General features: G+C 46.2%; 1 protein-coding gene across 2 annotated transcripts in view; it reads left to right on the forward strand.

Moving 5' to 3' along the window:
* ninaC (STKc_myosinIII_N_like and MYSc_Myo21 domain-containing protein ninaC) overlaps positions 1-27765 on the forward strand; it is a 172409-nt gene that overhangs the window by 123317 nt on the left and 21327 nt on the right. For both annotated transcript variants that reach the window (XM_065434723.2, XM_065434722.2), the window contains exons 10-20: positions 9430-9495; positions 12796-12886; positions 13366-13530; positions 17045-17161; positions 17894-17998; positions 18133-18216; positions 18777-18927; positions 19776-19827; positions 19936-20040; positions 20912-21014; positions 27279-27405. In XM_065434723.2, coding sequence (XP_065290795.2) covers positions 9430-9495; positions 12796-12886; positions 13366-13530; positions 17045-17161; positions 17894-17998; positions 18133-18216; positions 18777-18927; positions 19776-19827; positions 19936-20040; positions 20912-21014; positions 27279-27405 — 1166 coding nt within the window. The remainder of the gene's footprint in view (positions 1-9429; positions 9496-12795; positions 12887-13365; positions 13531-17044; positions 17162-17893; positions 17999-18132; positions 18217-18776; positions 18928-19775; positions 19828-19935; positions 20041-20911; positions 21015-27278; positions 27406-27765) is intronic.

Here is a 27765-nt window from a genome sequence, read left to right on the forward strand (position 1 = left end):
ACCGGGATGAATTCAAGAAGTGGATGGCACGGAAGTCAAATGGACAGACTCAGAAGAAACACGTTGAGCGGGTGCCATTACTAATGAGTTTGAACTGTCATCCCAGTTATAACGAACCTTGTTAATGAAAGCATGATCGTATCTCAACTTCACAACCGAACCGCTGTCCCGAAAAGAGGCTGATGCATCCCAGATTTTTTTCCGAATTGACCGAACCCTAGAAGAGAAGTCTTCTTTAATCACGAAGTTTGAGCCCTTGAGTTTTGAAACGTTCCTAAGAACCTCGATTTTGTCGTTGAAGTTAGAAAGTTTAAGAATGACGGGACGAATGTAACCAGTGCGTGCTCTACCGAGCCTGTGGCAGCGCTCAATACGAGGGCAGCTAGTATTGAGGTGCTGAGTAAACACAGATGAAACTAGTCATCAGGGTGGTAGCGTTTTCATCCATTACTTCAGAAATACCGTGTATTATCAGATTGTTTCTACGAGAATTGAAAACAAGGCTATCATTTTTTAAGACCAAGTCCGTTACCTTAGTAGTCAAGGCATTTATTTCAGCACGTAAATCACGCAGTAAACTAGAGTCTTTGGACATAGGAGTGGATTCTAGTGCATGAACACGTGACTCTAAAACATCAAAGCGACGCGCGACTGACTGCTGAAATGACTTAATTTCCGCAACATCTCGTGCCAACTGAGTCTGCCCCTCCAATAATTTAGAGAACATATCGGATACCGAAGGGTCGTTTTTATCGCGGCTATCAAAGGAAGGGCGAGCATCGTCATTCTCATCGGGAGCAGAACCGGATGCACGCCTACACTTAGACCGAGGGCCCGGGCCAGGGTTGATTTCCACATCACCGCTTAAGAGGAGACAACTTGCGCAATACAATGCATGCGAACAGCAGGATACAAGACGTTGTGGGCAAGGGAGCAGCAGCAGAAAGCGATCATCAGATCGGATACACTCGGTATCGGAATAGTAACATACCTGCATGAAGAGCAAGCAGCGATTAAACATCGTGCCGGTGCCGCTGCAGCCTAGCCCACTGAAGAGTCGATCCACGCGCTGGACATTTATACCGTCGGCTGCTGACGTCACAGACCGAGAGTTGACAATGATTGGCTGATCATAGGACAGGGCTTTGGGGTGACTGGCATGCTGTGGCTTGAAGTGGGACACACCGAGGTAATCGCGTATGGTAGCGATAGCGCAGTTCTTGGGCAAGCACTCGATGACGTCCACGTGCTCGACCGCCAAGGGAGCCAAGCCAGACGAAGCAGTTCCAAGCCATGTGACGCCGCAAAGGGGGGGGGGGGGGGTACAGCAAGGAAGCCGAAGAACTGCATGAAGAGCAAGCAGCGATTAAACATCGTGCCGGTGCCGCTGCAGCCTAGCCCACTACATTGACTATATGGGGCACGTGGTGGTGCCGCGAAGCCGTCCGCATTACCGGGCATTTCACAAAAATCGGGCGTCCGGAAAATCAGTCGTTGACTGCACACTGGCAATTCCTCCAGCCAACGGCACGGCGTCAAAGACAATTCGTTAGGATTCCTGTCTTTTACTCGAGCCAGCAGTGGGGCGACTTTCGTTCCCTTTCAATAAAATGACAGCTAATTTTCCCTGATTGAAGCACAATTTCCCTGAGTTTTCCCTGAGTTTTTCTAGACTATTCAAGATCTGTGAGAATTCCCGGTGTTCCCCGTTGGTAGACACCCTGAAGATAAAAAGAGGCTCATTATTCCGGCCCGAACCCATAACTACAGAGCTCTTTTAAGAACATACGATGGATCTTGTTAACGTCACCTTCCCTCACGAAAATCCTTAATGTGGATCATCATCATCAATGTGGATCAGATACACTCAATTTTTAATACTGAATTTGGTACAGCGGTTTCTCTAATATCCTCCGCAATTATTCAGACTTCCCGGAACCATGTCAATATACCCTTTACCCTGTTCGCTCGAGATCTGCCCGGAAATTCCCAGAAAGGTTCTCCTAGTGCATACAACACTTCCAACGTTCTAATAGTGTAAACGATTTAGCATCGTGAAAAGGCTTGCCTTTGGTCCCGTTGACGAGTTCACTTTATTTCATCGCTTATTTATTCATTTAAAGAGGGCCGCGTGGCCATCGTGCCCCAAGCCATGACGCCGCGAGCACTCCATGGGAGCCCTTTAAATCGGGATGTAAAATACAAATGAATACTGACACATCAGGTCACTTAAGTGTAGCAGAAGCGGATCCTTCGTTTCGTGACTATCAGCGCGAGCGTCGCAAATGCCTGCGCTCATTCATCATCGCATCCGTAGACCGCGCGAAAAGGGATTCGCGTATCATTACAAGCCTTTACGCACACGCGCACACGTAAAGAGACCGCCTCGAAATCTCAAATCGCGAGTCTGTGAACGACTAGTTGTCATCTTTTCTTCTTATTCATTTTTTTAATTTGAGCTTACTGGTAGTTATCCACGCCTGACGTAGCGAAGGAAAACATCCCGCTGGGGTAGGCGGGGCTGGAAACAACGTTTGCTAGCAGAGCGGAAAGCGGTCATTATCGCGTCTGCTCTCGCCTGCACTACTGTTGTTCTATACTGCGAATCTGGGGAACAGAACTACACGGTACTGGGCGTCCTGTAACGGGAGTTACACTTGGCCTGCATTAGCGGGCGCGCCGTTCACCGACGGCAACAGTGCAGAGAGAGATACAATATGTCTATAGATGCTTATAGTTCGGAGAAGGCAACATCAATAAAGGTGTAGCGCATTCTTGTCGCTTTTTATAGACGGGGGGTAGAAACACGAGAGCAAGTTGATCTCTAGTTTACATACCAATATTACGGCGCGTATTTTCTCGATTTGTATTTTAATATATAGGATCGAGGCTACGCCGACCTTGTGTTTGCCTTTCTGTGAGGGCAGCACGAAACAAAACGATAAGCCTACACATGTCGTTTCGTTTTATTTCTAATCGTGTGCTCTTAATGCAATTAGCATATTATGTATGTGAGTGTGCTTGAAAAACGCCTGCTGCTAAATCCCTTATGGTGTTAGCAATGCATCGGACTGGCATTTCTTTTCCATCTCAATGAGCTTCTTACGCATTCAACAACAATTTGCGTGTCACGTTACGCGTGCGTGTAATCTTTTTTTTCTTTCATGTCTTTATGCCACGACAAGATCAAGTAGAGTTCCGTAGCTCGTGTTACATTACCGTCGATACTCAGTAACGCCTCCTCAATGCAATCTAGTGAAAATTCATCACCAACCGCGTTGGTATTGAAGTTTCTTACTACTGTACCTTAAATATAATGGATGTACTGAGACTTGCACCAAATCAGTTTACTAATTGCCGACGAGCTTCAACGCGCATGCGTCAGAAATCGCTCGTGAGAGTTTCAATTGTATGATAGGCATGGACATTCGTTTCTTGCATATGCGCTTGTTTTCAAGTGCAAACATTCCGGCGTTTGTACCATGTACGTTAAGACTATATGTAGTTATTCGATCGACGCCTAAATAGTCGTAGATTCCGAACCCGTATTAATTCTATAGTAGGCTTCCGCACAGGAAGCCCGGCGATACCTTGGGATCAGGGCCCAAATTCATAAGAGGAAATGTTGTGTGGGATTAGCGTTGGCAGTGACTACTGTGTCGATATCACGGCGAACGCTATTTATTTGTTTGTTTGTTTGTTTGTTTGTTTGTTTGTTTGTTTGTTTGTTTGTTTGTTTGTTTGCATATACTCTCAAGGCCCGAGGGCATTGTAGGGAGGAGTGTCGAGTACATATGTAGTCGTTGGCAATTTTCTTGAAATTAGTGCTGTCACGGATGGCAGCGATGGAGGCGGCAAGATGGTTCCAATCATGAGCTGCGGGCGCCCGAGCACCAGTTAATCAGGAAAGGCCGTTTCTGAAGTTTCGTGATTACGGGCGCATATTATTTGCGAGCGCATTACTGCACGTGTTTGCAAAACTGTCCTCCACTGTAGCTGGTGCTTTGGATGCCCGTTAATATCGTGGAAGTAGCCTTACTGGCGCTGCAGCATAGTAGCCTTACACCTGCTTCACGTCGACGACGATGTTCAACTGCTCCTGACTGCAATATGCTTCCACCGCGTGCATCGGGCGTCGCACGCGCAAGGCTAGAATGTCGTGACCTCGCCATACGTTCGATGAACAGGTTCAGAAGTGCCGGGTGTTTCGTCTTTGGCGGGTCCGTCTACACACCCCGCAAGTGTTGGAATATTGCCAACAGTCAGGGTAGTCCTGCACATCTCGAAAAGCTAAAGCGCAGTCATGCAATCCACTGTCGTGGTATGCGTCTGTCATGCAGCGCTGACACATAAGGCTTCACAGAGAGCGCACAGAACGGAGCGAGCGTGCATGCGACAGTACACTGTTTCTTTTCTTCTTATTTTTCTTTTTCTTTCTTGCAAGTTCTATAAAAAGCGAACGCTTGTGCGGTGTATCGCACGATATTGAACACCTGTGGATCAAGCAGTGCCGTCGCCTGCTGCAGATGTTGTGCACATTACAATATAACTTGTGCGCCAGTCGCGTTTTTACTTCTCTATTCAATTTTATGAACTAGCGAAGCTAGCGAATTTTTCTTCAACTGCGAAGCTTTTCTTTCGAGGAACTCGCATGGGTTTCATTTGTAGCACTTAACTACGTCTGGGTAGATGTCTCATATTCCCTTTATTAATTACATCTCTCTCTACCTTGCGGCTTTCCGCAGAACTATTACGTCAAACTAGCGAACCAGTTTTCAATCACGCTTCTTCGAAAGCCTTCAAATTTGAACCAAGGGTGAAAGGTGCATCTTTGTTATCAAAGTTAGTACAATACGCTACGCAAATCTTCATCTAGCCATTGGCTAACATTAATTAATTCAAACATGTTTTATTTGAGTAACGCGATGTTGGTGGCATATCTATATTACTTCCTGTTAACGCATGTGAACACAACACATTCACCTTGAAAACTCAACGAATGGTGCTTCCACGTTGCAAGCAAAGCGAGGGCGCGTGAGGCTTATGACTGTGAATGACAATTACTTATTTAGGGTGAGGGCGAGGAAGGTAGTGTTAACATTACAATGTTCGTATAAGTGTAAGGTAAAAACGATGCTTAAAGAGTTACACGATATTTTCTAGCCTTTCTTTTGTTTGTTTAAGTGAAGGTCCGGTACCTTTAAACCCCACAAAGGATACTGTCAATCCTCACAGCGCACTAAATAATTTATTATAATGGCTTTTCTAGAGTCAGTTTCGCTTTGGTTTCTCCTTTGTCATGACGTCACGGCACAGTGTGTGGTCACATGGGAGTGTGACTCGCTCGGTCGTCCGCTATGCTGCAACACTGGCCCTCACAACGAGTTACCGCATACGAGGCGACCGAGTAAGCCATGAGCACGTGTCAAAATGTTGCAATGTCTTCCTTCCACATAACTCCATACTGTGCCGTGACGTCACGACACTATATCCTCCTAAGAAACGAAACCAAAACTGGCTGCAGGAATGCTATTGTTATAAATTATTTGCACGTAATTTAACGCAAGAAAGAAGAAAAAGCAGAATAGTCGAAAATATCATGCCCGTACCCTTTTAACATAGAGGAGACGGAAGAACGCCAGAATGAAAGTATTCGCCTGCCTCTGGTTGCCACTCGAATGAATGGGTGCAAAAGGCAAGCAAATTCGAAGCGGTCGCCGTCTCTCTTAACATGCCGCGAAGATAAGGAAAGAAAGGAAACGTATTAACCGAGGTGAATATGTAGCTCAACAAGGAGGAACCGCTCCCTGCGCTTTGCACTGACCGCGTGAACGGCAGGAAGCTATAAAACATGCTGGCTGGAGTAGAACAGGCGTTTTTCTTTCTATCTACAATAACAGGAAGCGAGAAACGAATAAAAAGAAAAGGCAAGGGGAGAGAGAGAGAGAGAGAGCGTGCGGCCCCGAAATGGCTGGCAGTACGTTGACGCCATTACATAAAGAGACACACGCTGTGAGCACTGCTTGACGTGAGTACTTGTTACATTGGTTGGCGCTGGGCGTGTTATCTTTCCTTCTTAATTACAAACCTAGGCGTGCTATAAATGAATCAACCTTTTCTCGCTACGCACAATGTGTGATTCAAAAGTTCTGGGACTAATGCTGCCATTGGAATTGCACACAATTTTTTTCATTAAGTGTTGAGGTCTTACATGCCAAAACCACGATTATGAGGCATGCCAATAATTTTGACCACCTGCACTATAAGAATGTTTACACCCTCAAGTGTGTTTTCTTGTCGCACCGGTAACACCCTTACTGTTAGGGTTTTATAGAAATATATAGATGGTGACAATGGAGCTGTAACTAGAGGTGCGATGCCAAAAGACGTAGTTCAAAACTGCGTAATTATTTTGACAGCCTTGGGCACACAGAAATATCCGACAAGGTAATTTCACATGGGAGAGATATGAAACTCTGCTGTCGGATATTTCTGTGGCCCAAGGCTGTCAGAATGATTGCACAGTTTTTAACTACCTGTTCTGTCATCGCACGTCTAGTTAGAGCTCCATTGTCGGCCTCTATAGATTTTGTAAGGCCCTAACAGTAAGGGTGTAAGAAAACCAGTCAAACAATAAAACACCCTTAAGGGTGTAAATATTTGTACAGTGTGAGTTTCTTTAACGTGCACCTAAATCTAAGTACACGCAGGCGGGATATCGCACCCCCTGCCTCGAGCTCAGCAGCGCGACACCATGGCCACGGGGCTACCGTACCGCGGCGGACCCATTTGGATTGTAGTCGCATGCTTTAACGCCAGATGTTTGAAACTTTTCATGCAGGTAGGCGCACGTTCGGGTTTATTGCGTGAGCCTCTTTGGTGCAGTTCATATGACAAGTGACGATTTTCGCAGTGTATTAGAAACGAAACAATGAGCTCCATCAAGTTTTCCTTAGGACACCAGGTAGTTCCACGTGTAGTAGTTCCACTACAGATAGTTCCAGCTTTAAGCACTGTTCAACGAGTGTTTGGCAAAGGCAGCCTGAGTCATGCCAGTGTAATTCTTTGGTTAGGGTCAATGGACTTGCACTGCGAACGAAACCGAGGAGGGAGGCCAGCCGCACGACAACTCGCACAGTCACCGCGTTACAGCAGTTGGCTCGCAGTCTTCAATAGCTGCGCACATAGATGCGGTCACAGTAGTGAAAACGTCCCGTTTCACCCACTGCTGTGACACATACCTGTAGCTGCGGGCAAATCTGCGAAACCACTGCCTCTGAATTTCAAAAGAACAGCGTTGTCGTATGCATCAGGACAACGCTTCCCATTTCCCATTTGACTTTAGTATATTTCCCTACCAATCTTGATCATTTGGGCCCGCATTCAAAAGGTTGCTCGTGCGCTACGGTGGTTCGTGAGACATTTGTCAAATGGTAATGTCGAAAATATAGTATTTATTTTATGCCTCCATCCCGCCTTCATCCTGCAGTGGCCAATAAGATTATGGTTATGATTATTATGATGATAATGACGATAATTCGGCGAATAATATCTGCTAATGACAGACAGCGTTTACAAGTGCTAAGCTTGGTCAATTTGATCTGTCCCTGATTTGGTTCCCGAGGGCTCTTGTTTCTCTAAACGCAATCTTCACATACCGCCTCTCTGACTCGACTGGCAATGGCGACGACGGTTCATAACCTAATTCGTGTATGTGTACCTAGAATAACATCGGAAGTAATGGCCGCCAACAGGCCGAAGCTAATTTGTTTCAGAGATTTTAGCGCCATTTCCGAGTTTTTTTACCACAAATAGATATTTGAAGATATTTGGCGCAAGAATCGCTACAGCACGAATATCTAATGGATACATATACAGAGAGAGAGAGAGAGAGCGTTTTCTATCTTTCAACGAACATTACGCATATACTTAATTGGTTGTTTGTAACCCCGTGGCGAAGGTACTTTGTGTGTGGCACCTATAGTACAGTTTACCTGTGCCCTGAATTCAAACGCGTCAGCCTATTAACGATCTGCATATGCGAATCGTGGCCTACTGAGGAAGCTTCCTGTTCGAGGTGTCCCGCAGAAAGGACCAGTTGTAAAAAAGAGGTCACAGGCACGTGCGTGGGACTTGTATTCCGTCGTTTGTCTCGTGACCGCATACTTCATAACTCACTGCTCTTCTGAATGTGAGCTGGTCCGCAGGTGCGTTGAGTACATTTGTAACGCAGTGTGAGTATCTCATGGACCTCAAATGCAACTGTGCGAGAACTCTGACCTTTTTATCTTCGTCGTTCTTCCAACCGCACACTGTGTCCACGCTGAAATGTTACGTACGTAAATGTTACGTTATGTACGTATATATATATATATATATATATATATATATATATATATATATATATATATATATATATATATATATATATATTTATATACGGACATCGACTCTTCAAGCGAGCATCGTGAAAGATGTCTCGCTTGAAGCGTCTCCTTTCTCATTTAAACTGTACAAGTATCTAGAAACACCCAGTGATGAACTCGTGATATGCACCGACCTATTTATGTTCAAAGCGTCATTTCAAAGCATCGGAACGCCTTGTATACGTTCAGGGCGTCCAGAAGAAGCGAGGAGTCGCGAAGGAGGCCACCTATACGGCGTTTGCAAATACACGCATATCGCCTCCGTCGGAACGCGACCACAGCGACCGAAAATTGATCCCACGGCCTTGTCTCTGAGCGGCGCGGAATGATGCTCCCACGGCATAACGTCGCAGGGCACCTTTAGACCTTGAAGCGCAACCAAGAACCGATGCAGATGGTCAAGTCGGAAAAGAAACAACAACAGCTACACAGCAACGAAAAACCACGAGAAGCTGGGTCAGTGCGGCGGTGTTGAAGAAGAAAGTCCTTGGATCGCCGCCGCCGCGTAATGGAGTCACAGGGACAATAGAAGCGTAACGGCTATAATAACCCGCGTAAGAAGGCGTGTGAAACTCAGAAAAGAAGCAGCGAATGCATAGAAAAAGAAAGAAAAAAAAAGAGAGAGAGAGAGAGAGATGCAATGAGAGCGAGAAGCAACAAGAGCAACGAGTAGCCAAGGAAACGTGACCCGGAGAAAGAGGGGAACGGGATCGGAGGGAAACGGTATACGAGACCGTACGTACACAAACAGGTAAGGATACTGATGATGCCCCGAGGAAAAACGAGAGAGATAGAGAGAGAGGGAGGGGGTAAATAAGCGAGAATGCCGTGGACGCTGCCGGCGCACGCGTCCGCGCATCTTTCTCCTCGCTGAGAGGAGCGGCGCTTCTGGCGGCGCCCGTAATGGTTCGCGCGCCCGCCACAGGCGCGAGTGCAGTGTGCATGATGTGCTCGGCGACCGAGCGGCCGAATTCAGCGAGCTGGCGCATCTCCCCTGACGCAGGAACCCGCCGCCCAAGCTGAAGAACCCGGCCGAGTGGTCCGATGACTTCAACGATTTCCTCTCAGTGTGAGTATATAGCGCGTTGTTCCTCTCGTGCGTAGCTGCATGCCTGCTTCGCGTTCGTTTGCGGCACTTTGTTGCAGTGTAGGCCGGCACGCACCGGCTCGTAGCGCTCGAGTTGGCCGAGCTCGGACGGGCTTAGCAGTTTCGCTTTGACGATTGACCGCCGCTCAGGCGCATTCAGCGCACGAAGTTGCAGATACCAAGCAGGTGTATGATTGAGATCTCGGCTAACAGTAAAGTCCGTTCTAATGTTTTCCGTTTGTCACTTGCGAACATAGTTATCGGCTGAACTACTATGTGCGAGCAAAATTGGCCTCACACCTATGTGATGCGCATTTCCTATTTGTCAGCTGATAAGGCGGCGAGAACACGCACAGAAGCTGGGGGTGGCTCCTGGGCACTTGTTCCCTGCGCCGTTTCTTTTAAGTTCTGACTGCAGACCGAAAAAATCGCAAAGCCTCCCATGCATCCGATGCCCCTGAAAGACATAATTTCATTTACCGGAGATCACGCTGCGTGGATGCTCTAGACGTGGATTCTATTGGCAGTCGCAACCTTCATGACGTCACGGGCTTATTCGCGTGGCTCATGCATGATCGAATGGACAGTGCAGGTGAGAAATGTCGCGCCGTTCACACGCGTCGGACAGGTCTTAAAAAATGGCGTTTTTGCAACGAGAACAACCGTCGAGAAATCCCCTGTTCCTATTAGAAAAGCGATAGAAAAGTCACATAGGAGACCACGAGACACCCTTCACGTTTTTCTACTGACGATCAAATGCTCGCCGTCAGCGGCCGCCCAAATCAGTTCGACGTAAAGTCATTTTCAGAGAGCTAGATATTGTGACATTGGCTCTCACGTTTATAAAAGACATAAGCACAAATCTAATGATACGTGACGGATGCGCAACCAATATTTGTTCAAATTTCTTTTAAGAAATGTATGCATAGAACGTAGTATGGCGAACATTTCTTTAGTCAAAATGAACTGAATTAGTCGACGTGACTTCACGGCATGCAGCCTTATGCTCTCCTGACCAAAGCGCAATGCCCGCAATAGCACATTGCATTCCTTCATTCTTTTGTTCTGAAGGGCTGTAAGAAACTGGAGCTAAAGTCAACCGCTTGAAATCACAAGAGAGAAACAGCCTCCAGCTGACGTTCTATTATGGTCAACCCGTGACGTTCGTTTTGTTGTTTAACCAGGACCGCAGTCATACAGGATGCATTCACACTATACGGCAAGCCACACGCCCGTCTGCTCCCAGGTCTTGCACCGACACATGCATTGCAGAGCAGGAGCAACTTAACAGGTGCAGAGCGGTGTCGTTCTATTTTTAGCCACCGCGTAAGTACATACGGTGTCGAGAAAACCGCGATGCATTGGAACCGCTTGGCCAGCTATGAGGTATAGGCATTGGAGAAAATTAGTTTTCCCGCTAGACGCTAACGCGCGTCGCTTATGACGCGGTCGCTCCGATGAGAGGGTGCGCGCGCAGACGTATAATAATGTCCCGTGCCTTCCCGACGCGGTCCGCACAAGAAGAAGGCGGTGAGGTACTGGTTTTGTATAAAGGCTTGAATCGGGGCCACCTACTTCGCGAGTCGTAGGAGACGGGCGCGGCTCGACGAAGACGCGTTTTTCACGGCGGCGTGCTCTTCGCACCTGGCCGCAGAATTAATCCCAGCGGGGGACCCTGCTGCACCTTTCCTCGCGAATGCTGGTTGTATTGGAACTGGCGCGTTCACGTCCTATAGGTACACTTTCCGTGTCTCTTCTTTCGTCCCCCTGATCTGTCCGCGCTTAAACTAATCTTCAAAGTCAGCGAGCACAAAATTGAGCGTGACCGCGCTCTGCGTGTCTTGTACGCCCATATAGTGCATACTGCTTGGCACCTTGAGTTCAGCACGATTAGCGAATTTGAGCAAGTTTACGACCTTGGTGTCCTTCACATCGATAACGGTCTCAAAATTGCAAACGTGGTTTGTTCGTTCGCAAAGTTTCCAAACGAACAAACCACTTATCTCTGAGCAAGAAGGTATCACAGTGCCACAAAAAAGTGAACATGATGGGCGAGTTTTGTGAGCGACCTACAGCGTTAACTTCGAAAGCTTTAAATGAAAGTGCTATTCAACTCGGTTGCAGGTGCGCTGTGACTACACTCCGTCTCACCGATTGCAACGAAGGGCAGGGCCCGTGACAGTCAATTAGCAACGAGAGCGTGTTGTATGCTCTGAGAAGGGAGAGGCGCTCGCTTATTGTGCGCTACTGATCCTTCCGTGAAGCTACCATTCAGTAGGCATCACGCCGAGAGCGATCAAAGGCGCATAATGGGGGAGCTCTTATTCCGGCTTTTTTTTCTGGCCGGCTGACGCGACCAGCAGGTTTCGCCGCACTGCACGGAATTGTTGAGACAGATCAGTTGAAGTGTCGCCTATAAGCGCAAGCACATATGGTTCTGCGGTGTTTTTCTGTGCCTTGAAGGCTCGCGCAAGATATCCGACCCTACACGACGAAGGTTAAGCAGCGCCTATATCCCTCGGAAAATTCGACAACAACGCTATTTCGGTTTTTGATCGCTGCCTTCGAGCATCTGTACTCTTTCACTTGCTTCCGTTGCTACACAAGTTTATCTTATTGCGGTCGTACAATCGTTGCACCACCATAGTTCTTTTTTTTCATGTTAAGAATAACAAGAGCTAGTATTACTATAGCGCTACCTTGTGGTAACATCCCAACGTATTTTCAGAGTCAAACATCAGTTGGAACATCCTCACTTAGATCCGAGAAATATGGCTATAAGAGAATATAAAAGAGTCGTAACTGTAGTATACTTTAGAAGTACTAGCCCCACACAGTTTCTTACATTTGCCCAGAAGGTAAGCAAGCAGCGTAAGAGAGCAAACCACAACTTTGTTATGAATACTTAATTCTAAGAAAGCTTTATTTCAGCAGTCATGACTCTTTAGGTCAAGCGACTTTTCACACAAGCTTAACCTACCAGATTGCGGCACTGATATATGGTGTCAAAGCGCTCTTTAAGAAACCCTCGAGACGGTGGCGCCGGATATCCCTCTGTGTAGTATTATGAGAAACGGTGTGGTTACCCCGTTCGCTCAAGCACTAACAACTTTAGGTACCATGACACAGCACTCCCGTTGTGAGCGTAGCGAAGTTTGCAATCTTCTGAGTGCTAAAGCTTAGAAAGCGACAAAAAGAACACAGCATTAAGACGCTTTGAAGCATATGCTTTTGTTTTTTCGGCTGACCCTTGAGAACAACTGCATTCTTTGACTCCCGCAGGTGCTTGGTTAAGGATTACGAGAAGAGGCCCTTGATGTCGGACCTGATGAACCACAAGTTCATCGCTCAAGTCCCGAAGCATCCTGAAGAGGTACCTATATACCTTCTTCTATATATGCACATGTAACGCATTGCAGGTGTGCATCGTTGTTTTCTCTCAAAATTGCGCTGAGCGGGAAATTTTCATTGTAAACTTCCATGATGAGGGCCTATAATCACCGTGAGGCTACCATTTTATGACCGTGCGGAGAATAAGTAGCTTCCATATACATAGACTAATATTCACGAAATAGAGCACGGCAGAAATGTGTAAGGCTGTGTTCAGACCACGGCAGATTTTGTCGAAACGAACGCAGATTAACGAGTTTCTATTGATTAGCAGAATAATATTGAGTGCTTTCTGTTGCTTATGAAGGTGTTACATCTATAGCCGTTGAGTGCACCTATTGCCTTAATCGAGCGTAATTTCGAAGCGTGCCACGTTTAACCGTAAGGCTATACACGCCCCCCACGGCCTTATATGGCCGCGTACTGAGACACGTCACATAAAGACACGTGTTTTGTGGCCAGATCCGCCAGGAGCTGATGCGGATACTGAAGGCGCAGCGCAAGGTAGGCTACAGCAAGCGGCTGCCCGAAGTGACAACCAAGCATGGCCAGCTCAAGACCGACCGCAAGTCCAGGCCCACGCCCATCCTCATGGACGACCTGTCCGCCCTCGAGACGCTCACCGAGGTACGTGTGCGCCCATACCGCCAGAGGAAACCGGTTCCGGTCAAGCAAGGTGCCGTGGGAGAAAATTTTGCGGACTACTACATTACTTCTACACCGTGTGGAGATAGCACGCGAACCATAAAGCACATTTTGTCAGCCTGTCAGTGATATTAATCACCAAGAGGTGTCAATGAGCATGTATAAGAATCCTACACGAGGCATTGGGGTTGAGGAAAGTAAAAGAAGGATAGTAAAGGAAAGCTTAATGAATCCGCGGTGGACTTTAGTAAAGGTGACTGCAGTACTAGTGGCACAACAGCAGGGAACATAAAAGAATAGATTTTAGAGCAATGAATTTCATACAGGGTCAATGATTTGTTAACGCGAACGGTGGGTGTTTAAGGTCACGTGACGAGACTCGTGGCATCCGCCACCGCCTTTTTTTTTTTACACGGGATGATCATAACACCCATCCGCGCGACACTGGCCCCACCTCTCAAACCTTTCGCGCTAGTCCACTCTTGAAAGAAGGTTGACCTCCAACCTGACATTTCCTTCGACGCCAGAACGCAAATGCCGATGTTCTCGTGTGAAGTCAACCCCCACCCCGCAAGCGATTCGAAAGGGGGCACCGGAATTTGCATACAAAGTGTCCTGGTGACCAAACATCTGCTGTGCCAGACATTGAGTTATGCCACGAGACTATATCATCAAAAGGCATGTTAATCCCACGCATTGCGAGCAATGGCTGTTCTAAAACAAATTCATTGTTTCATATAATATTGCTCAAGCATCTATGCTGTTTGCGCGTGCAAACGCATTCGCCAACATTGGAGTTACATGCAAGCATTACTATGAGGAAAGTCTATCGTTACGGTCGATCAAGCCGATAAAAACGATGAGTAGCGCATGGACATTCCTTTTGTTCATGAACTTTATTGTGAATGTGATTTGCTAATTTATAATTTTTCGTTGAATTATCTGCTTGCTACATACGTTTCCTCTTTTTTCTTATTTCTTTATGAGATACTAAATACCGTACTCAGTAATGCGGCACCAAAAGTAGAAATTACTGCTTCTTATTCAAGTCCTCGAACTGTAAAGAATTTAGTAAACAAGGAAATGGTGCCGTAATCACATTTACGAGACTAATGCCACAGCAGAATGCAATCAGCAAGAAAAAAAGATTAAGATTGAAAGACAGATTCAAGACGACGTGCTGGATCGACTGAACAAATCGAACGCTATTAGAACTGCATACTCTGGGGTTTTGTTTCAGTGCTCCCAAGGGACGTCCGGGCAACAGTTGCATGCCAATGCGTTGTGCCGAATGCTACACTTAGATTGCGTACGCTCCTAAAGTCGTCGTGCTTATTTCCCTTCTTTTTTCTACCTCTTCCAAGCCCTCCTGCAGTGCAGTCAATTAAACTACCTCCGATTAATGTCTCTCTTCCAGCTGTACCTCATTTCTCGTTTCTCTATCGCTCTTTTAATCAGGAAAAAAAATAACGATGCCGGTCATTAAACTTCGTCTGGTATAACGGTCAGCTCGATAAGACGATGGTGACTCCTATGCACGATCGACCGAATTTCATCGCGAGACGGGGGAGAGAAAATAGAAGGGTTGAATGAGTAACGGTGGCAATTAGCCTGCGCGCATCTCTTTCTGGACCTATTTGGGTCTGCAACGTTTTTGCGTGCAGACACTGAAATTTGTGGAACCGTATAAGAAAGAGCCTTTTGTGCGACTGTAATCTTCCAAGCAACCGGAACGTCTCGCAATCAGGTCATTTTGCAGGACGCTAAAGAGGCTGCACGTCGTGTGTTTAATTGCTGCTGAACAGAAGCGTTTCGTGTGAGCCCAGTGACCTATTTATGTGAATCGTCTGTTTGCGGAGTTGTATAGGAGCCCATCATGAGCAGCCTATAATACGGATGAGGCATTCACATAACCGAAGCTATAATTTCCGGTGCTCCGAAAAAAAAAGTGCTCATGTGCTCCCGTGAGATAAACTTACGCGCACGCTTATGCATCCCTTTTTAAATGTTACTGTTGCGTACGAATTGTAAAAGCAATGGAACAGCAATTTACCCTTTTCACAAACAATCGGGCACTGTTAGCTTAGGCCTATAGGTAACAATAATAAATTACCGTGTGAGGCTTGCTAAACAAGGTCCACGTGTTTTAATCACGCTCTGTTTTGTTCTGTCCACTTAAGCGCCTTTACTATCATTGTTTCAGTTCGACTAGGGGAAAAATAAACAACAAAGAAGCGTTGATGCGACTAGAATTTTGACATAATAAGCCGGGCGCCCACGTACGTCAACAAAAGACGAACCGCTATGTATTCTATGTCAGGAAACTAGTTAAGAGCGCCGAACATTAACAACAAAATAAATATTAAACCGATATTAAGATCATCTGGAAGGTCCTCGCGGTCCGTAGGAATTCAACAGGACGTGCGTGGGACAGAGACGTTAGTGCCCTAGCGCCTTTGTGTTTACAGCAGCGATTTCTCATGTCGTCGGGTGCATAGCCGATCGCTGCACTGCAACAACGAAGATATTCTTGCTCCACATACGAGACGCTTACTGAGTGCCACGATCGAAGGTCCTAATTATTTGGCAGTTCCTTGCATGCCAAAGCCTGCCATAAATATTACTGGTTAATCTGTGCTCTGCCGGTAAAATCACCACCTTAATTCGGGTCGACAAGCGGATAGCTCTCTCAGAACAAGCCCAATCAGCCTTCCTGAAATTTCCCACAGCGAGCACAATATTCTATCCACATATTGTAGTTTTATGTAAATGTATATGTTTTTGGTAACGGCCTAGTTTGTGAGAAAAACATCATATACTAAAACGGTCAGAAAGTGCTGTACATATAATTGATTACGACATAGCTTTACGCTAAATGACAGCGTTGATAGCTTTTGGGTAGCTTGCCATTTCAGACTAGGTTCACGGATCTAAACCAAAGGTTCGCAGCAGTCCACAGGAAAATTTGACTAAGTTTCACAGGGCTCATTATGGTAGAGCAAATATCAAAGCATAATTTTTTTTACCTATTAGATTAAGCCCCAACACCAAGTAGCCTTTGTATAAAAACGGCGACAAACGACTGAATAACTTCACAAGCGACTCACGAAAGCGGCAAGCTCCATGCGGAAGCCCTATGCGGCTGACCATATTTAACTGTAGCAGAGCACGAGTATAAGTGTGAGACATGTAGAAGTATAAAAAATGTGTTTTGAACCTTCGAATTATCATTTCAGAAGCGCCAGCCACAAGCTTAATGAGATACTCAATAGTGGCAAACTACTTCTGAACATGTAGCTCACGAAACAACCAACTATAGAAGGGAGTGAATGGAAACTAATTCGCTGTACATAGCGCGCTTCCATGTTAACAGGGCAAGACTATATGCCTGCGCCTCATGTGTTGGGGCTGTTTTGCCAAATGCATGGTAATCAAAACTGTTCTATTGTCACGAGACGACCAACGGGATAATGCTATCGCCTGTTCGCTCTTGCAGGAGATCATCGTTGACCAGCTGTACCAAAGATTCATGCGAGGCCAGATATACACGTACATCGGCGACATACTGCTCGCCATGAACCCATTCCAGAAGCTTCCTATCTACTCCGAAGAGGTAAGATCGTACTTTACCGGAGTGCCTTTCTTTTCTCTCAGTTATTTAGGTGTATGAAAGGCCTTTACTCTGCTCCGACTTATTGCAATTCGTATATCTTCACAGTACTAAAAGGAGCTCTGGCATCGTTGCTACACTGAAACACGATATTCTGGATAAGTTTCGTACAGGCTGCCCACCCGCAACTGCGACGCACTTATCATCTCCGCTGAAATTCGAAGCAAAACACTGAGTCCCTAGCATATGCGCCCCGCCAATTGCGAAGTTTGTTGTTTGCTTTCGCGATCCTGAGCCGAGCCATCTAAAACTTGAGTGTGACATGATCGCCGTTACTCTATTTCATACTTTGTCGAAACTTCCAAACATTGTATTTAACCCTTCAACCACACTGCCTCATTAGTAAGCCGGTACTACATTGTGAGCGCACTTATGATAAATAGGCTAATCTGCTTCTCACCTGCGGAACACGAACTATCGCTTACTATTTTATTTTTTTACCATACAGCTGTACGGCGTAACACGTTTCCCTGGAATGTTACTACCACCTGTTATCACTATATAATACGAAGCGAGCTTGATAGTTTATTAGTGCCCTGAAATAAAACATGTTCACGAAGAGATCACGTTAGTTTACGAAACGGTGCCTATAGTAATCACATGACGCAGGGCCCGCAACGTCACTTTCGATAAATCTTTCCCTACGTGCTCCCCATCCACGTGTCCACGCTGCAGGTCTCGTTAAGGTACCGCAATCGTGCCAAACTGGACAACCCGCCGCACATATTCGCAGTCGCGGATGCTGCCTACCACAGCATGCTGCACCAAAAGAGGAACCAGGTGAGATTCGGTACCTCCGATTTTTGAGCCACCGTAATCAAATGTATCATAACAAGATTGGTAAATGCTCCGAAATGCTTATTTGAAAACGGCGCCAGTTTGCTAAAACATTCTTTTTTTTTTGCCTTTTTTAGTGCATCGTCATCAGCGGAGAAAGCGGAGCCGGCAAAACCGAGAGCGCCAACCTCCTTCTCAGGCAACTTGTGGCTCTGGGAAAGGTGCGTAACAACAGCGAAAACGCGTCGCCTACCGCTGTCTAGCAGACCTGCTTGCTTTCTTGCACTCGTCAGAACTCCGACATCTTTCCGGCACACTGTATATCCGTAACTTAACAAAATGGTAGGGCTAATCAGCATCCAAGCAAGAATTATTTTGCTTGTTTTCAATGAAAGTATACCGTAGGCGGCTGAAACGAACTGCTCCCGGTTATGCTGTTTTTTTTTTCAGAACAGCTGTATTATTGCCATCACGTATACTATGCTTTGCTGCGCAAGTGCTATGCGTTATGAAACCTGTCACAATCCACAACATCTCGTCACGTATGGTACACAGCTGCATCTCCTACATGAAATTCAGCGAGATGTCTTCAGCGCCTATATATACACATATACTCTGTAGTGACGTACGTCCATGCCTTATAGCTAAAGTCTCTGGAGGCATGGTATACTACTCCTGTCACTAAAGTGTTGGCTTGTTTGTTAGCATTTTCCGCATGCGTTGCGCGAAGGATTTGCTGAAGGACTTAACGAGAATAACTCCTCGACGCTGCGCTGCACAGGCGACAAACCGCAACCTGGAGGACAAGATCTTGCAGGTGAACCCCATCATGGAGGCGTTCGGCAACGCCAAGACGGGCATCAACGACAATTCGAGTCGATTCGGAAAGTTCCTAGACCTGACCTTCACGGAGCAGGGAAAGATCACCGGAGGTGCGTATACCTCGACGCGTGGACTGTGTGCATAGAATAGGCTCGTCCGTGCGGTCAGCACCAAATCCTGATGTGTATATGTAACCTGCATTATGGAGAGAGGGCCATCACTTTTTGAAGCCACTGAATGTCGACACTTGCTTACGTTTTCAAAACGAAGGAACTGCTGCTGCAGATGGCAGCTCGATTTTGGGTAGTAACTAACTACAGTTAATCTATACTAAACTCGATTTTTATTTAGAATTCTTGTACCTACCCGTGGAGTAGTTTTACTCTGCTTGGGCGCAGGCCGAAGCAGAGTAATCTCACGTCATCGAGGTGATGGTGAACGCACACTAATGTACGTCAATTGAACGCACAACATCGAGGTCAATAAAAAAATGAAAACGGAGTTAATAAATGGGACAGGCAGCTTATTTTGTTTTATTATTCTTAGTACTTTATTTAGTATACCCTCAGGGCCAAAGATATTGCCAGCACTCCTTTCATGTTTAAGAATGAACTTTTTACAATTCTGTATGTTTTAATTCTTTATTTATTTATCTATTTACCTGCTTTGCATTTCTTCCATATGAATTTACGCCACGGATGATTAGTACAGTATGACCATGCCGAATTCGTCCTGAGAACGCTTAGTGTTTGAGTGTGACTTTTGCGAATGAGAGCGCGGTGTCAAAAGAGAGTGCAAGACGTATACCTACGGTGCAGGGTGTATGCAATGGTTTTCATGTCTGCAGCAGTAAATTGTAGGCCGCTGTTGTGAGTGGTTCTCATATCTGCGCACCAAACCGCCGCCGGTGTATCCGGCAGCACAAGCGCTAAATATGCCTCTTTTCACCCATGTTTAGGTAAGCTATCGGTCTACCTCCTGGAGCAGTCTCGGGTGGTGTGGCAAGCACCGTAAGTGTTTTGTGTTGCCTTTTACTGGCATAGAGCAATAATAGAAACGCTGGTTAGTACGAAGCATCATGGGAATCCTGTTTCTGTTTTGTTTTATTTTTTTTGCAGACAAGAGCGCAACTTCCACATTTTCTACTACCTGTACGACGGTCTGGCCGACATCAGGCAGCTCGGAAATTACTACCTCGACACCACTGGCAAAAGGCAGCACAGGTAAGTGACTAGTGCCAAGGGTTGCAATTCAAGAACGTGTGATTAAAACAATGCACATTTTCCTTGAGCTCTGAGCTGGAATGGGCAGCTGAGAGACTATACATAATTTTTGCTGCCGTTTTCATAACAGCGCCAATGGTTGTCTAGAAAAGAAAGCGAGCTATTCCATGGCAGCTGCAAACGTTCTTAGCGCCGCCTACAGGGACATACGTGAATGTACAGGACGGGCCCCAATGTATGGCATAGAAACAGGAGCATTTGCCACGACAGGTCTCTCGCAAAATACGCGTTCAGAACCACAGAATATTCTTAACGGTGTTTTCCCGCTCTCTATATACAACCTGGTCAATGCTCCTGATCCCAGGGCACATTTTTTCCGACTGAATAAAATTATGGAACCATTCACGCTGGATACGAGGATCCGTATGTAACGTATGTACGTCCGGGGGCTTTAAAAATAAAACTGCACCTATCAGCGACTGCGAAGCACTGCGGTGCTTTGGGAGTTCCATGGGCAGACACGATTTGAGGGCGTAGAATGCCTGCTTAGACTCTTGAGTTTCTGCTCTATCAAAGCAGGTCAGCGTCGACAACTGTAGCACGTTTACTAAGCGCCACGCGCGCTGCGGTCACGCTTGCGGTGAGCTACGCTTTTATTTTTTGCGGACCAGACCGTACGCGCGTCACGCATATGTCATGCTTACAGACCATGACAGGCGTATAGGGGGGCGGGCTAGCTGCCGAGAAGGAACGAAATGCGCACGTAATTGAGATGCTTCGAAAGTGTCTGCAACAACATCGAGCACGCCGTCCACGCGCAGCGAACAACGACTCGGTCTCGAGCCACCTGAAGATTGCGCTTTCTCCGCAGGTACCTCAACGGTGCGGCGTCGGATAAGGAGACCGCGTCGACTCACGTCGACAGGCTGAACAACATCAAGCAAGGCTTCCAACTGCTCGGGTTTCGGTCAGCCGTAAGTGCAGCCACGCGCGAAATTGCGGAAAGTGTGCGGAGAAGGATATAACCAGGCCACACGTATACAAAACTGAACTCCATCATCCCGTGCGGTTGCTCTGGCAGTGACAGATCGCTTCTTATCATGCGCATCCGCTGTGGTGCCTCTGGATAGCTTTAGTGTTCCGCTAGGGGCGCTTGCCGTGGACGCGCACGCATAGCGCCTATATACGGACCGCTAACCACATCTTCCCTTAGAGACTATTAGTGACGCTTTGCGTATCGCTGGCACGCTGGCAAAGAAGACTCGGAGAACTTTCGTGACGACGATGCGGCCATCGTTGTAGCGTTAGTGGATTTCAACTCTAAATGACTAAAGTCGCAGAGAACGTATCTTAGAAACAAATTATCACCAGTGCTCTGTCGCCGATGTGAACTTAAAACTGGGCGATAGCGGGTCACACAAATCGGACAAACGTGAAAAATAGTATACAGCATCGGCAGTGGCGTAGCCAGAAATTTTGTTCGGGGGGGGGGGCTACGCCACTGGCCCAATATATATATATATATATATATATATATATATATATATATATATATATATATATATATATATATATATATATATATATATATGTAGCTGCACGTTTTTCCCTGCAACCACTTCAGCAAATTTGAGGAGGTTTGTGGCAAAGTTTAATTCTAGTGACTACTGGCTTCGAATTTTTCATTTAGGAGGTCAATTATTTATTAAAAATTGGCCAAAATTGAAAATTTTCGGCAAACGAAACTGTCAAGTTTAAAACTCCGTGACTCAACAATGAAAAATGATATCACAATTCTGTGAATTGCATCTAATTGTACATCTACAGCGGACAAAATAAATATGTTACACATGAATCAGAAAAAAATTTAGTATTGTGGAAATACGGATTTTGCAGAACCCTTGTACACAACGTAACCAATTAACGTAAGATACAAATTGACACAGCAAACTTGTCCGCTTTGACTGTTATAATAAATGCCGTTTACAGAACCACAATATCTGTTCTTCGTGCATAGCTATTAGTTTGTAAACGCCGTGCTTCTATTTTTTTCAAACTTTCGAATTTGCCAAAATATTTTAAACAAAATTCAGGCCCTAAATCGAAGTTCTGTTTCCAACAGACGCTAGGATTTAACTTTCTTTCTCAAATGCAACCAATTTCAATAAAAGCGATTAGCAGGGTTATCTCAGAAAAGTGTTTCTGCATTTTACAAGTATATGAATAGGCCGCGTCGGATTGGGCCCGAGCTAAAGCTTCCTCTTAAACAATTTATCGAGGGATCAAATACATGAATAATAACTGCATTGTGATTGCCAAAGATGCTGCAAACGAATTCTTGAAAGCTACGCTCTGTAAATACAAGTAAAATATGTATTTTTTTCATAAAATAATATACTCGTATGTGCCAAAAATTGTGCCCAACATAACTGATGTCAATGCTTCCATGTTTTTTGTCTATTTATTAAGTAAAGAAAATATCACACGAACTTTAGAACTATATCAGTTCGAAACCAGGAAAGCAGTGCATGCCGCTGATATGAAAAATTAAAAGGCAATGAACTGAACAAGTTGAGGACAAATATCTTAATGAAACTTTGTCTTTCAAGAACCGTGCTTACATTCTTGTATGTATGCAATGGCCAGTGAAAAATCTCAATGACGCTGTCGTTTGTTCCATTGTATTACGCAGGAGTAGCTGTCCCTTGTCGTGTATCGTGAGTAATTGCACCGAAGTTATAGTCGCGACAGAGAGCACGTAAAAAAAGCAGGAGTTCTGCAAAATATATGAGGGCAAGTCAAATGAATGAGCCAACAACGGGGTACTTTATTTAAAAGTAGTCTTCGTGAGAATTTAGACATTTGTCCTATTGACTAACGAGTTGCGTGATTCCCGTCTTATAAAACTCCTTGGGTTGCTGCTTCAAAAAGTCTGTATCTGGTTCCCTTGAGCTGTTTTTTCGGTTGCCCCAAAATGTAGAAGTCGCAAGGTGACTGGTCTGAGCTGTATGGCGGATGTTGCAGCGCTTCCCACTTGAACTTTGCCAGTTTTGTATTAACCACATAAGCGACGTGGGGACAGGCATTGTCGTGGAGCAAGATGACCCCATTCGTCAATTTTCCACGTTGTTCGTTCTTGATTGCGACACGCTGCCGTTCTGGCGTTTCACAATATCGGAAACAATTGATAGCCTCTCAAGATTTAGCAAATTCTATCAGTAATGGATCCTGTCGATCGAAAAAAAAAGTCAACAACACCTTTCCAGCGGAAATGATGGCCTTTACGTTCTTTGGGCGTGGTAAATTAGAATGTTTCCGCTGTAAGCTTTGCCGTCGTGTTTCAGGCTCGTAGTAGTGGCACCAAGGTTCGTCCCCGATCACAGTTGCAAACAAGAAGTCGCCATGCTCATTGTGATACCCGATCAGATGAGTCAAGGCAGCGCGAAACTTATTCGTCTTCTCGCGATGGATAAAAATCTTGGGGATCCATTGCGCACCAAAGAGCCGATAGCTGAGAAGCTCATGAATTATGGCGTGAACCGAACCGTGACTGATGTTCAGACGGTCTGCCAGTTCATCGATGCTTATCCTCCGTTCTTGTTTCAGCAGCTCATGAACCTTTGAAATTGTGTGGGGGGTGATTGCACGATGGTTCTGGCCCGGTCTTGGAATGTCTTTGCAACGTCCTTTGAACCGTTTGCTCCAACGATTCACAGTGGTCAATGAAATGCAGTGTTCAACGTACACGGCAGTCATGGTGATTAATTTCTGTTTTGGAAACACCTTCAGCTGTCAAAAACTTCGCGACACCGAGTTGTTCAACTTTTGAAGTGTCCATTATGTGACGCAACCATATTCAACCCAGTGTATGAGAGCATTAAAGAACGTTTACCTTCACACCTGCGTGTCACTTTTGTAAATGAGACATGCCATTCTCCTACGCGCATGCCTCGCAGATAATGAACCGAACCATTATTGCGCGGTTAGGGTAGGCTCACTTTCATTTGACTCGTCCTCATACATTAGAAATGCAAAGATACAATGGGATATGCAAGTGCGAAAATACTGCTTGATAAAGGACAAAAAAGTGTCACTGGAAACAAAGTTCACTGCATGTATACACAAAACCTCGCAACAAGATATTTAAGTATACGTATAAGTCTCCAATGAGTACACGTATGCAACTGTATAAGTTAACTGTATATAATGCGTCTAATAACTGTATAACTGTAATAACTGTATAATGCGTACATAATACTGTAATAAAGAAGTAACTGTATATAATGTGTCAAACAAGGCAAATAAACATGTTGCACAATCATAGATTCACAGAATCCTAGATTCCGCCCCCATTCTATCCACTCCCCCCGATGTATTGCGCGCGACGGAAGGTGGCGCGCTTGCTCCCCGCTTTTCTCCTTTGCACACACAAGACTGAGCCACCATCGTTGGCTCACCCATTCCACTTCCCCTCCTACGCTTTCACTCGCACATACAGCATGCAGCGCGCGGTCACGATGTTATCACCCTTGGACTTTATACGAAACATGAGGGCGATGGCAGGAATGCGCCTGGAGTGTCCATATAATTGCTTTCGCAATAATATAATAAACGTATCCGGCAACTGAAGCGTCCTGTCGCCTATTACTTTCCGCAAAAGAAGTATCAAAATCGAACTTTCACAATGCGACAATTCGCTGCGCCGCAACAATGTATTTTTTTCTGTGAGGCGGAGGCACCGAAAGGAAAAAGAAACGCATAGGAAAGTATCTTGGCCAGAATCTAATGCCTACTTCGGGCACCTAATGGGGCTACGGAAGGAATACCGAAGAAAACATGAGACGCTTGCTCCACTGAGAACCATACGCATACTGCTCAGTATCCTACAGCGGCGAAAGAAGACTTTCCGGAAAGGTTCCGCTCAAGGAATGCGGTGCAATCCTTCGAGTCCCCACAGTGACGGCGGCGAGCGACCATTGTTTTTTTTTTCTCGTCTGCTAGCCAGAAAACGTCCAAAACTCTGCCCGGTGAAAATCCATTCGGCCAGAGCAAACCGAACGCGCACCAAAGTGTACCGCACGGTGGTCGGGGCAATACGAGAAAAACGTATGCGCTCTGGTTGGCTCTGGCAGCCCGCGGTTAAGGTAGCGAGAACAAAAAAAAAATCGAAGAGGCTCAATGTGTCCTCGCAAATAAAAGTCAAAGTAGAAAAAATAAATAAGAACGTATTTACTTTGGCTGGCTTGAGTGAGTGTCTTGACATGGATGTTCTGGCGTAGGTTAAAAAAATGTTTATATTTTTTTATGCGACATGACGGCACAAATGAACCACCCCAACGCTTCGTCTCATTGGACCTCGCTGCCTGTTTGTCAACTCGTCTGCTTGTGTGTTGATTTGGCTTGTCTCGTTGTATGTTACGATGTAAGACTTTAGAAAAGTCAATAGACATTTGGCGTCAAATGTTTATAACAACATTAAACCCACAAAGTTCCGCAGTTGAAAATCTAAAGCACAACTTTGGAAATATTAATGCACCTTTCACATCAAGAGCTTATGAGATTTATACCCATAAAGTTTCGCAATTGATATCCATGCGCTCCACAGATTCCGTGGCCTCAGTGAGATGCCGCGGCGAGCCCGCTCACCATCAAAGCGCCCTCGAAACTTGGTGCTCGGATGGGACTGCTTGGCGTTATGTGACTTCCGGTGTATGGGCCTTGCCACGAAATCCAGCCCGAGTTTGCAATCTTCGCGGTTAAATGTCTTTTCGAGCATGAAAAAGACATTCTAGACAAAATCCAGAGTGATTTCCGGCGCCGGAGGTCACTTTGGTCGGCGGTGCATGGACAGCACGAAACAATTTCGGGGGGGGGCTGAAGCCCCATAAGCCCCCCCCCCCCCCCTAGCTACGCCCCTGAGCATCGGGGGCGGATTCAGGGCAGCATCAAGGAAGGTGAGGGACGGGTTGCGTTGTTGCTCACTGCACGCTCAATTTCAGCTATGAAGTGCCGGCATGCTTCGAGGGGAAGCGGGGTGAGTGCAGGGCGCCTCCTCCCACGGATCGGCCAGTATTAAAACTATAGCGGTAAATTTCGTCTTCGGCGTGCATCTGTGCTTGCCGTGGCATTTCGCTCTAACAACGGGCGTATAGTCATGCCGTTAACTATAACATCCACGTAAGCCACGTGCTCGAAACGCGGAGTGTTTCGTAACGTACCGCGCACGCATATGCACTCCGAATCCAATATTTATCTCCGGCGTAGCTTTCGGGAATGCACGCTCATAGCAATTCGCCCGCTAATCGCATCTGCTCTAACAGACATGATTGCGCCTGCGTAGACGCATGCGAAACGTCCGCGTCCCATTAGCTACATCTACTAAAGAGAGGCTTTGAGGACGTTTCTGCATGGTCACGGAATATTACGCATAACCTAAGCTGCAGCCTGCTGTGCCATATAGTGCTTGCGTGAACAGTAGCGTCCTTCGTTAGAGCGTACGATGTTAAAGCAACGGGGGTATACGATGAATCTTAAAAACAAGAAATCGGCGGTAATGTCCTGCCATCGAAATGAAATAAGGTTAGGTGGATGACGCTTTCACCATTTATCTTCATACAGCGGACGCGACAGAAGTAATAGTAATGAGGTTTAGTAATAGTATACAGTTGTACCCCGAATCCGATCTCCCAATTTTGCCGCATGTACTATGTATGCTATTCATCCAGAAGTGGGCGATACTCGCCAAGATGGATACAGCCAAGTCGTCATGCAGTCTACGCGTAAAGTGTGCTCAGTACATCGGCTCTTTCGGTGACATGTAATTCCGGTGACACTCGCTTTGTTACATTGGCGTCACCGTTCAGACAGAGCAACCTCATGTATGCATGGCTGACATTTTTGTGAGCACCGCGCACGCGGAGAGGAATATTCCTGACCAACTAGAGGCTAACAGCTTCGCTGTAAATAAAAAAGAAGAGAAAGAAATGTGGGGAATAGAAAGTAAGCGTTGTTTTATGCACAATTCGTTTTGCTTAATAGCTCAACATCGCGCATCAATGGCTCCCAAGTGAGAATACTTACGTTTAATTCAATTCAACTCAGTTTTATTGATAAGTAAATTAGTAAAAAGACTTGTATACAGGAAGGGATCCCAAAGTAAACACTTCTTGTTCAACACCGCACGCAGCGTAATGGTTGGAATTTATTTTGCTTTCTTTCCTTTCACCTGGGTGGCTCAGGAGACGGACACCATCTACCGCATCCTGGCGGCCATCGTGCATCTGGGAGACGTGGAAGTGCGCAAGGCGGAGACAACCTTCCAGAACGACACATGCATCATCGTCAACGCCGAAAAGATCCCCATCGGTGAGAGAGAGAGAGATCGCTGCAATTCCTCGACGCTTAAAAGCGCGCGAGTGCCGCTTCTATTCTTCGTCTATAGCGTGCGCTGCACGGACCGGCACCGCCAGCGGCCCAGGGACACGCATGGCGAATCCCGGCCGCTGCACCGCGCCGTCGCACGCGTCTACAACGCGCGTGCTTCCGGGTCTGACGGCGCTCTGGCTGTGCGTGGAAATCGCACTGGTTGCTTTGCTGCGAAAAGTGATTGGCGATTCGCCCCGCGTTTCACTGACCACGGATTCACCTCGATGACGGCCCTCTACATTTTCATCGCGCTGCAACTCGTTACCGTACTCAACCAAGCGAGTCGGGGTAGCGGCTAAT

The sequence above is a fragment of the Dermacentor albipictus genome, chromosome 1, assembly GCF_038994185.2.
Source record: "Dermacentor albipictus isolate Rhodes 1998 colony chromosome 1, USDA_Dalb.pri_finalv2, whole genome shotgun sequence".
NCBI classification, from domain to species: domain Eukaryota; kingdom Metazoa; phylum Arthropoda; class Arachnida; order Ixodida; family Ixodidae; genus Dermacentor; species Dermacentor albipictus.